Genomic DNA, 12,034 nt, shown 5'->3' with positions numbered 1-12,034 from the left:
TTAATAACCCTAATTATATGAAGTCTGACAGACCACTCTGCACTCTCACAAACCCACAAAAAACCTTTTTTTTTTTTTAACGAGTATATATGCGTTTCCTTGGTGTCAGTTAAGAACACATAAGCACAAATTAGCCTCTCCTTCTGGTCAGAGAGCAAATCAGCATTTCAGCATTTTCAATCAAGCGCCCTGCTTCCAGAACTAGCCTGGATAAGATGTACATCTGGCCATATCCCTCCCTTCATGGACAGGGTAAGATCTTCAAAATGATAGATAAGACCCTTGCCCATGTCTTACCCTGGTGTCCATGCACCCCTGCCCCTTCACCACACACCTCTCTGCCTGGCACACCTGTCCTTTCTAGACCAGGTCCTAGACATTCATGGGCTATGGGCTTCTTCCTCTTTGTACAGTGCCCTCTCCTCCCAACAGTGGTCCTAACTACCTGAGAACTCCTACCCATCCTACAAGACCCTACTTAACATGCACCTCCTCTGAGAACCCTTCACTGAGCTCATCACCCCATAACCCAGAAGACCTTTACATAGAATTTTTCCCTTCAAAACCTCTCAATTATAGTAATTTCTACCACAAACTCCTATCTTATCTTTGCACCCCAGCAAAGAGCTCAGCATAGAGCCTGTCATATGGCTGGTAACTAATGGTGTCCCTGGGCATTTATTCCACAGAATGAAGAACTAAAGTGAAAAAGAGCGCATGTTGCAAAATGACACTTCAATAAACAACAGACTAACAAGAACCAGAATGTTGCCAAAACATAAACTGGCAACCACCATTTGCCTTCTGGATAGCACAGTTCCCCAAGCCACTGGGAAAGAATAATCAGAGAAATTATTCAGCCTGGGGATGTCCTATGCCACCTGGGCACAGTCACCCTTGTGTGAGAAAGCACATCTACATCTACTCACACAGATAACAGAGGGCTCCTCACGTACCAGAATCCCTCCAGCGCATGAGTTCTCAATTACTGCTGATGAAGTATAAACCAGAAGGATTTTACAGCATAGCTTTAAATCCACAGCACACGGATGACTTGCAATACACAGCTCACACCAGCTGAGAGTGAATCACTCCACTACACCACACCAAATCCAGCAGGGGGCAAGTCTGCCCACCCAGAACCAAAACTACGTGCAGGCAGACAGGCAGGGAACATTTTCTGTGTATCCCCCTTGTGTGTACATGTCTGCCTGTCCACCAAGCACTATATACCCTTGCAGTCCCCTTTCCTCCCCCTAAGTGACTTCTGCCTGCCTGTGACACTCAGGGCAGGTGTGGCTTACCCTGAGCATGTGGATGGGGTCTACTGTGCACACTGGAGATGGAATCCATGAGACCTGGCTCCAGACCCTGACTCAGCTTCCAAAAAGTTAATGCCATGACCTTGGCCAAGTCATTTCATATCTCTGGCCCTCCCTATGGTCTCCTGAGAAGCGTGGCTCCAAAGACTGACCTCAGAGTGAGGAAAGAGTGCTCAGACATCCTGACGTTCGGTGTACAGGCACATGTGCTCTGTGTGTGTGTGTGCGCCTCCCAGCCACCCACTTGCCGCCCCTGGACTTTGCTGAGGAAATGCAAGCTGTTTTTGTAAAAACTTAACTGAAAATTTGACTGCCCTTAAGGGAAACACCAACCCTGCTTCAGGCAAAAAACATCACTGTTATTTAACTTATGACTGGTGTTTGCAACCAGTGTTACCAAGCCCCCAATGGAGACCCCTGTGGTTCAGCTTTGTGGAACAGTGTTTTCCATCAGAACAATAGCATTAAGATGAAGTGCCAGCTCAGAACAGAAAAGTCCCCGGAAAAGTGACATACCTAGACCTACCCATCCCACCTCCCTCACGTTCACAATCCAGAAATCCAGTGTGGTTACGCATTTTACATATGTATGTATTTCTACATTGTCATAGCCATGCCACCACGTGTATTTGAACGTACACAGGTGTGATTTCTACAAAAACAGATCATAAAAGACTTTTTCCGCCTCTTCTTTTCCTCTCTCAATAAAGACTTGGTGCAAATCTCTGAGTCCACTGCAATGGCTGTCTTCACTTTGGCTTGGTGGCTACGTAATGTTCCGTGGTGTGGCTGCACCCGATGTGTCAACCATTTCCATATTCATGGCATTCGCTGTTTTTCCCCCCTCACAAACAATGCCACCGTAAACATCCATGGTCATATCTATCTTTAAAAACGGGCACTTTTGTTTGCATTGGGTAAAGTCTCAGGAATGAGATTGCTAAATTGGAAGGTATTGATATTTTTTTATTCTAGTATATTCTGATAGACAGGAGTGTCGTTTCCAATGAAGGACCTCTGAGACAAAAAGAACTATAGTTCTGTCTTTATTTCTTCCTTTAGAAGTGGTATTTTGTTTATATATGGTAGCAACAAACTATAGGAAATGTACTTTTTTAAATATGTAAAAGATGTATATGAGAGATAAGTATTAATCATCTCAAAATATGTTTGACAAAGGTACCTAAGACCTTGGTGAGGAGATATATAAAGCTTAGGGGACAATATCTAATGAAGAGCCAAACAGATCAAAATATACACCAAGTTCATGGATGTAAGACAAACTATTTAAAGACACCATTTCCATTTGAATTGGGCCTTTTTTGTTTGTTTGGTGGTACTAGGATTGAACTCAGGGCCTCACACTTGCATGGCTGGTGCTCTATCACTTGAGCCTCTTCCAGCCCTTTTTGATTTAGTTCCTTTTCAGGTAGGGTCTCACATTTTTCGCCCAGGGCCAGTGTCAGGTCACAATCCTCCTACTTACACCTGCATAGCTGGAATCACAGGCATGGACCAGCATGCCTGGTTTATTGGTTGAGATGGAATCTAGCTAACTTTTTGCCCAGGCTCAAACTGCACTCCTCCCAATCTCTGCCTCCCAAGTAGCTAGGATTACCAATGTGAGCCACTGTGCCCAGCCTCAGATTGTTTGACAATTCAAGCGCACACACCCGACAGGATTTGTGTGAACAACCTTCTTATCGGCGGCTATAGGAAACACCCCAGTACCCTCGGAATGCAGTTTTGCCCTCCTCAGTCCTGTGCCTCCTGTGCACAGCCCATGAACTTTCACCCAATTCCTGCTCTTCTGAAGCCCAATGATTCCCCAAGGCTCTTGGGAAACCCCGTGAGTGAGAAAGGGGGAAAGCTGAATAGAGGAAGGTGGGCTAGAGTGACAGAAGCCTCTAGAAAGGTTGCAGAGCATAGGTGCTGCAGAGGGCATGAATCCTCTCAGAGCACAAGATGTGAGGAGTGGAAGTTCACACTCACCTCAATGGATGGGGAAGGGAGGAGGGAAAGAGGCCGAGCTAGCAGCTAGCGCCTCTGCCGCCCTTGGTGACAACAGCCTTTCCCCTCCCATTGCACCACAACGCTGCTACTTGTTTGATGATCTGTGAGGGCTTGGACCTGTGCATCCTCACTCAGGTGCCACCAAAGGCTCCTGGAAGGCACGCTGAGTGATGGCGAAAGTCCAAGAATGGATGGATGAGGAAAGAGAACAGAAACGGGAGGAGCTTGCTCACTGATGAACCCCACCTCTGCTTCCTAATGGAGAGCCCTAGCAGCAAAAAGCCACCCCCTCAGCACCCCTTTCACCCCACACAGGATGCAACTTGCCCCATGAACAGGCAAGAGCCTATTCTCTAACACCAAGCAATCTCTACACTAGAATGAGTCTATTATAATTTTTGTGTCACACACTTGTGACTCATTCCTTGTAGCTTACAAAGAACCCGGAGACCTTTCTTTTTTTCTGATAATGCAGAGGGCCCCTGAGACACTCCAGGCGAGTCAGTGTTACCCACCAAGTATGGTTAATGGGCCTTAATCTTCCAGCTTAAAAACCAAATCATTAAGATCAAAAGCTTGTAATTCTACTGCCCCATTTTTCATGACTAATCCACTAGCATGCCTGAGGGCAAAAATGTTCTGGATCATTTGTGAAAAGGTGCTATATCTAAACAAAGGGATTAAAAAAAAAAGCCATGTTGTAAATGCCCCATGTTTACTTTGTAAATAAGCACAAATAATTCATCAAAGCCTTCAATAACCTATCTTGCCCTATAGCTTTTCTAGCAGTGATGGAATCGTGTGAGTGTGCTCATGGGAGAGGGAGAGAGGGAGAGAAGAGAAGGGGGGGACAGAGAGAGGGAGACAGAGAGGGGGGGGGGAGAGAGAGAGAGAGAGAGAGAGAGAGAGATTTCCTTCCTGTCTAGTATGACTCATTAAAAAAACTGACAAAGTGGCACAACTGGCTATTTCTTTTTTTATTATTTTTATTTATTTATTTTGGCAATGCTGAGGTTTGGACTCAAGTCTCCCACTTGCTAGGCAGGCACTCTACCTCTTGAGCCACTCCGCCAGCCCTTTTTTGCTCTAGTTATTTTTTGAATAGGTTCTCAAGCTTATGGCCAGGTTGTCCTATGCTTCCCATGTAGCTGGGATGATGAGTCCGAAATCCAGCACACCCTCACCTCAATCCTCCCCCTCTCCACTCCTCAAGTAGCTGGGATTACAGGTATAAGTCACTGTTCCTGGCACAACTGCCTATTTCTAATATACACCTGATAGTTACCAAAATGCCCTGCAAAAAACTGGCCTGTTCACTTTAATTACAAATTGCCTTGGCATTTAAAAAGCATTGCCAGGGTTCTAGTATAAGCCAGGCCTGTGCTGGTGTCCCACCTTAAGCACCTTTCCCATATGCTGACTACCTTCCAAAAGTGATCCTGAGACAAGACTCATCCTACCCATTTTACAGATGAGCAACTGAGGCTGAGGGTTCAAAGACTCACTCAAGGCACAGAGCTTACATATGTGACTCTGCTGTCATGTGAAATAAGGGACTGAGAAAGAACAATTCACTCCACAAATTCTATTTTAAATGTCCCTTAAATACTGCAGGAGTGTGACAGAAATCATATATGTACTATTATTTAACTTGTAGAGACTTCAGAATTTTTGTTAATGTCTTCCTTGGGCCATTCTTTTTTTTTTGCTTAGTCATCGAAATCTTCTTTCAAAGATTTATTTTAAGGTTTACCAATGTCTGTCTCTTTATCAGGAAGTGAATTTTTTTTTCCTTTGGTAGTATTGGGGATTGAACTCAGGGCCTCACACTACTAGGCAGGCACTCTATCACTTGAGCCACTCCACCAGCCCTGCATTGTGTTGGATATTTTAAAGATGGGGGCGGGGGGGGGGGGTCTCTCGAACTATTTGCTCAGGCTGGCTTCGAACAATGATCCTCCTGATCTCTGCCTCCTGAGTAGCTAGGATTACTGGCACTGAGCCACGGATGCCCAACAAGAAAATGAAATCTTGTCCAAAAATCATGAACTCAAGAAAGGAGTGATCCAAATTCAGATTGCTGACTTACAGCAGAGGGAAATGGATGTGTGCAGATGATAGAGGACATCAGCGGCTCCTGAGAAGGATAAAACCCAATGACCAATTCTTGGCCACTTGCCTGAAGCATCTCCCAAGGATCACACATGTCGGGATCTTCACAGACAGAATTTTGTTTTTCTGAAGTCAGACAGACAAACCAGCGTAACTAGCTCAGTGTGGTTGACTGGGTCATCCACAATTCCAGTAGTATCTAATTAATAGTAGCTAAACAAATCCCAAAATTGAAAGCCAGCACAGCTGGGCCTGAACACAGACACTGAGATCTTACCTCAGTCACCCACCAACTGCAGGCTGGTTTGCTTTTGATGTTGTTGCTTTGGTGTTGATGAGACAGTACCTCACTATGTAGCCCAGTGTGGCCTCAAACTCTCAACCTGCTCCCTCCACCTCCTGAGTGCTAGGGATTAAAGGCCTGCTCTGCCATGCCCAGCCTCCAAGTTATTTGAGAGTGGCTAACCTCTTAGCATCACTAACTTTAGGAATAATAATATATTGAATTATTAGCCAAAGATAAAGTAAAAAAAAAAAAAGAGTGTTCAAAAAAATAAGATTACTGAAAAATGGGGGGGGGGGGTGAGGGGTCGGAGGTAAAAGGCTAAGGGAGAGCAATGGAAGGGGATGAATGCACCAGAGAAAAGTATACTCACAGTGGGGAAGCATTGAGAAACCCCTTGGTACTTCAACTTCAATATTAATATCAAAAGACAGGACTGTAAAATAGGTGTAGTGGTGGGGGAGAGTATTTATGGGAGGGAGAAGGGTGAATGAAGGAGATTAAGGTGAGGGTATATACCTTCATATGCCTATATGAAACAGAACAAAGAAACCGTTTGCAGTTGCTTGAAGTGGGGCGAGGAGGGAGGGGTCAAGGGGGAAAGCTGGTGGGGGTGGGGGTGATCTAACCAAAATCCCATCTCTACATTGAATATACCCTAATAAAAATTTATTTTAAAATAAGATTACATTATACATGCTCCCTTCATGCTCCTGAAAATATGAATGTAAAGTATGGAAAAGATTCTTTATAGGAGTTGTCAATTCTTAAATGTATTTTTAAATAGATAAAATACTGCTTCAGGGTCAGACAATTGCAGGAAGCTGCTAAAGTTCCAGGCTCAGGGCTGGCAGAGTAGCTCAAGTGGTAGAGTGCCTACTTAGCATACCTGATGCCCTGAGTTCAAACTCTGGTACCACCAAAAAAAAAAAAAAAAAAGTTCCAAGTTCAGAGTGAGAACTTCTACAGAGGTATATGTATGGAAAACTATCCTTGAACCATGCTGTATTTAACAAAATAATATTTTCAATATGCTTGTCCCTTCAACCTGATTTCTTATCAGACACATAACCAAAATTTTGACAAAAAACAAAAGAGTTTTAGTAAAATTAGCCAGTTTAGTTGATATAGCAGACTATAAAATACCTAACAGTCATTCAAAACTTGAAATGTGAGAGTCTTCTTCTGTGTTCACACAGGAATTTGGAGAGTTAGCTGGCAATTTCATTAAACTACTAAAACATCTGAGTGGGGCTGCGGATGTAGCTCAGAGGTAGAGCACTTGCCTAGCATGCACAAAGCCCTGAGTTCGAGCCCTAGTGCTGCTGCAGAAAAAAATCAATTCTGTGACAAGTAAACATGGTATGTCCACACAATGAGATCTCACTCCACGAATAACACAAATAAATTAATAATAAATGCCACAAGATGGATGAACCCTGACAATATGCTAAGTGAAAGAAGGCAGTCATAACAGACCATGTGTGACATGGTTTCACTTATATGAAATATTCAGAAGAGACAAGTCTATAGGGACAGAAAGGAGGGTAATCACTGGGTACCTGGATAGAGGTGTGGGGCAGGGGAAGAGGAATGGGGAGTAACTGCTAATAGGTTTTTGCAGTGATGAAATTTTTCTAAAATGAAGTGCGGTGACAGTTGCGCAGATGTACTGAAACCCATGAAATAGTACGCTTTAAAATGGGTGACTTGTCTGGCAGGTGAATTAACTCTCAAGGGGTTTTTTTTGCTTCATTTTTTAATTTCTGCAGCCCTCAAGTGATAATTTTCAGCTATTTGTTGTAAAAGACTTAGTTTAGCTATGAGGATTACGGCAACGTGCCATTTGGCCCCTTCTTTTAGAAATACACACTGAAATATTTAATGACTTAAGTGTTAACTGGAATTTGCCTTAACATAACCCAGCAGGTATTAAGAAGGGGGAGTGGCGTTCGGTATAAAGTGAGCAGACATTGATAGCTACTGAAGCTGATGAATGGCCAATGTAGAGTCATTTGCCTGTACCTTGAACACTTGTTAAAATTTTAAAATTTTTTCATAATGAAATATTAAAAGTGCAAGGGGGTACTTAACACTTCCTGGGCACTTCTATGCTACCTATAATGTCTGTGTTGTCTTTTTAAAACTCTGTACACATTGAAATGACGCAATGAGATTTCATTCAAAATAATGTTTCATCTGACAAGTGGAGTAGGGAGCACAAAGGACCTAACTCCTGCCCTGTTTGATGCTTCTGGGGCCTATCAGAACACAAGGGCCAGCAAGGAGCCCAGGAATAGGGTACAGAGGAAACCATTGCTGAAGTGGGATAAGGGCTGTCCATGGCTTCACCCTATAGTGTTTGTATAAATCTAAAAGTGTTCATAATACAGGGGTTTAAAAAACCCACATAAATTCAAAACATAGGACACAAGTAAGTTTTTCCCCCTAAAACACCAAGATAATCACAGCATCCAATGCATCTTCTTAAAATCATATTTAGTTGTTCTGTAGCCATAGTGTCCATTGGTTCTGTTGTGACTTGCAAATTCTGAGGTCAGCCTCAGGAACAAGTCACCAAAATCAGAATAACCAATGGTCACAGGGTTGCACACCTGGGAGACTGGGGTGGTGACATATGGAAGAGGACTTTTCCGTTCCAGATCCCTGATCCTTTCTCATGCTGTGGTTCTCTAGGACCTAGGGACAAAGACATTGCCAGCCAGCAAGTCCACAACATCAGCCTGCATCTTCTGGCCTTGTGTCCTTTATTTTATAATTCATCAAGTCCAATTGCGACTCCACTCAAATCTAAGTGCATTTATTTACAGCAAACAAATTTCAGATTTTAACTTTAGGAAAGAAAAAAAAATGTTTCATAATCCTAAATTAGCTATCTTTGAGAAAACAAGAGATTATGATTTTACAAAGAGCAAATCCCTTTAAAAAAATGTATGCAAGATTCTGACCCGGGGTTTTTAGAGGAATGAAACACAGTTACCACTTGGTTGAATGTGGCCCAAAATGTAGTGGAATGGGGTGCATGATGAATTTAACTGCTACCTTGTTTGTAATACCCAGCCTTGTGGGGTTTCCAGAGCACTTACAGAGAACAGTGGCAGGGCTCAGGGACAGGGTCACAGAGCTGGGACTGGTCTACAGGATGTGCAAATTGTGAACTTCACTCACCACAGCACAGAACATATGGCAACAGGACCAACCAACATCAAAGTATTTCAAAAGAAGAGGACTGGCATGGGATCAAGTAGAAATTTTCAGGTTAGGCTTGAAGAACCCGGTGTTCTTAAATGTTCTTATTCAAACAATTACCCTACTTTCAATTACTTCTCCCTACATTCTTAACATCTGGTCTTGAACCTCGGTAGGTGTGGACCTGCAAAAGCCCAGTTTCTGCTCATTACAGATCTAAGTTAAAACTATAGGCACTGCCAAGCTTTTAGATTGAGTTCGTTCACTGACACGTCGTTAACTTACTCATCTCTTACAAATCATTCCACAAAGACCTGTTCCTTGTCTCTCAGCCCCCGCAGACCTTAAGGGATTGGATGCCCTGAAAGTTGGGAAACTATTAAGAGGCAGGGGTCAGTAACCATTGAGTGGAGACCGACACTTGCTCACTGGCAGCCAGGCTGCCCCTTGTGCCCCAGGGATTAGCCTTTCTGATTGGACAAAGAGGTAGGACTAGTCCTGGAGCAGGGCGTGACATCTCCAGCTACCTGCCCCCGAGCTCCTGCAGCTCTGGCGAGCTCATCCATAATGACAGGTTCTGTTTTTTGAAAATCCAATTCTGCACAGCAGTCTGCAAGGCTCCAGGAACCTATGTGGAGTTAGGGACCTCGTTTAATGACCAGGTACAAGCAGGCAGTTACAGACACCCTCTCATTACCTCTGAAGTGCTCCTCTGATAGAATGGAGTCGTCTAACACCAGGTACATTTCACATTTACGTGAGTCTCAACAAGGAGTGAAAACAAATGATGTCAACCCACCAACCGCTCACTCTACCCATCCCCCAAGTACACCCACCGTGACGAGCCCCGATACATCAATGAGCAAAACAAATCAAACCCTTGGCCTCTCGGAGCTTACTTTGGAAATTCATTAAGTCTCAACGGCCGGAAAAGTTTGTGATCATTCTCCCACACTCATGCCATCCACTCCCGCCCTTCCAATCTCTGAGCGCTACACTTTTTTTTTTTTTACGCTATTAACTTGACAGGTACAATAAAAATCCTTTAGCCTCCCCAGGTGCACCCTTGAATTTAAGATTGTCTCTGAACCGTCCTCACTCCACCCCCCCCTCCCCCGATACACACATTCTCAACGTCTCCAAAAACTTTAAATAACCGGAGGGTCTGTGCTCCCCAAATGCAGCCCTAAAAGAGGGGGGACAGCTGCGGGGGGGATCCTAACCCGAGGCAAGCAGGGCGCCCGCGCACGGGACTCACCGAGGAGCCGGCCCAGAACGGGCACGAGTTCTTCACCTGCGGGGAGCTGCTCAGCGACAGCGCCCCGAAGCTGAGCGCCACCATGCAGCAGCCCAGGATTAACTGCAGCAGCCCGAGCGACAGCAGCGGCCGGGCGGGCAGCAGCGCGGAGCCCGGGGCGGCGGCAGCGGCGGTGGTGGCCCGGCGGGAGGCGAGCGCGGGCGGCGGGGCCAGCACCCCGGTGGCGGTGGCGGTGGCGGCGCAGCGAGGCCGCACCGGGGGCTGCAGCGCGCCCCGGGGCCAGCGCGGCCGCAGCGGGGGCAGCGGCGGTTCCTGACAGGCAGCGGCCACCGTGCCCGGGCCCCCTGCCTGCGGGCCACCCGAGAGCCCCGCCACCGGGCAGCAGGAGCCCGGCAGAACCACGGGCAGAGACATGGAGGGGCAGGCAAGGGAGCGGCCGGCGGCGGGGACGAGTCGCCGAGCGGAGCCGGGCGGAGGGCGCCGCGCACTGGGCACCGCGCACAGGCGAGCGGGCGGGCGGCTCCGAGGCCGACAGGAGGGAAGGAAATGCGCACGGTCCAACCACTTGCTGTCGCCGCCGCCGCGGCCCCGGCTCCCACCGGCCGCACCCACCTTGCCCCCGGCGGATCCGCCCCCCGGCCGGGCCGCTCGCCGCGCTGTCCCCGACGCGCGCCTCGCCAGTGCGCCACCGCCTCGGGGACGCCGCCCAGCCCGCGCCCGCCTCCAAGTCCCTAAGACTGGGACGGTCCCCGCCTCCGCCAAGAGCTGGCCCCGACAGCCCAAGGCTGTCCCCACCGCCGGTCTGGGGCTGGAGAGGAGCGGAGCCCGGCCACCCGAAGGTCCCACCAAGGGCCCGCGTGGCAAGGGTTACAGACCGCGCCTGGCTTTGACTCAGGAGCTAATTAGCATCACCTGGTAGAAAATAGCATCCCAAACTTCGGAGGAAATAGCCTAATAAAATCGTAATCTCCTTTGGTAATAGAAGAGACATCTTTAGACCTTTCAAAAAAAAAATTTACCTTTGCAAGATGAAGTATATACCTTTCCCTCGGAAGAATTGTAATGCGTACAAAGACTCATACCGTAGATGATGATAATGGAGTTTTTTTCCAGCTAAGAATCAGAGCAGTGTCGATTTGCATCTAGTCCAGTATTAGAGAGCTTGTCTTATTGGTAAGGTGCGGGTATTTAATATCCACCTGTTCAATAAACAAAGGAAATATGTGCCAGTTTTTATGCTCTGCTTGTGAAGGCTGTGTTTATTTTGGTCATTACTTACTTCAACCGGCAATGTGATGAATTGCTAACGTACGTGTGTTTACACATATACTCTTTAAATTATTGAAGCACCTGTGCTTAATGGGCTCTAGGACTGCTCTCTGGAATAAACTGATCCTGGAGGAAAAAGAAGAGGTCAAAAAGCCGTTTAAAGTCTGTTGTTTCAGGCACTTAATGAAAACCACCTACAGTATATTCTCTTACGTTGAAAGTGATGAGAAGTTTCTTGGGTGCTGAGGCTTAAATGTTTAAGACCATGCAACAGAGTAAGTCGGCCTGCATCTTAAGACATTCTCTCAGCGAAGCAAATCCAATCTATTGACCAGTCCTTGACACCTGAAACAAGCTATTAAAAATGCATTCCTGTGTCTAAGAATGCTGGTGTTAGAAGTCAGGACAGCCTCCTTCCCGTGCGAATAGGCATGACTGGAAGGGGCTTGAGGGGGCCAGTGCTCTTGACATCCATTTCTTTTTTTTTTTTTTTTTTTTTTTTTTGGTGCTACTGGGTGACATCCATTTCTTAATGTGGATGCTAGTTGCTTGGGTAAGATTCATTGT

The 12,034-nt window shown here is 46.1% G+C and overlaps 1 protein-coding gene across 3 annotated transcripts in view; it reads right to left on the bottom strand.

The window, feature by feature from the left end:
* Positions 1 to 11,387, bottom strand: part of Entrep1 (endosomal transmembrane epsin interactor 1) — a 64,796-nt gene extending 53,409 nt beyond the window's left edge. The window contains exon 1 of one of the 3 annotated variants that reach the window (XM_074052001.1): positions 11,218 to 11,387. Coding sequence is in view for 2 of the 3 variants with exons in the window: in XM_020179476.2 (XP_020035065.1) it covers positions 10,199 to 10,612 (414 nt within the window). In the remaining variant the exon portion in view is untranslated. Of the gene's footprint in view, positions 1 to 10,198; positions 10,831 to 11,217 lie in introns of those variants that run through there. The other 2 variants (XM_074052000.1, XM_020179476.2) reach the window with 2 other exon arrangements.
* Between the last annotated feature and the right edge of the window lie 647 nt (positions 11,388 to 12,034).

The sequence above is a fragment of the Castor canadensis genome, chromosome 13 (assembly GCF_047511655.1).
Source record: "Castor canadensis chromosome 13, mCasCan1.hap1v2, whole genome shotgun sequence".
Taxonomy (NCBI): Eukaryota; Metazoa; Chordata; class Mammalia; order Rodentia; family Castoridae; genus Castor; species Castor canadensis.
The sequence above is the reverse complement of the archived record's forward strand: the minus strand, read 5'-3'. Positions and strand labels throughout refer to the sequence as shown.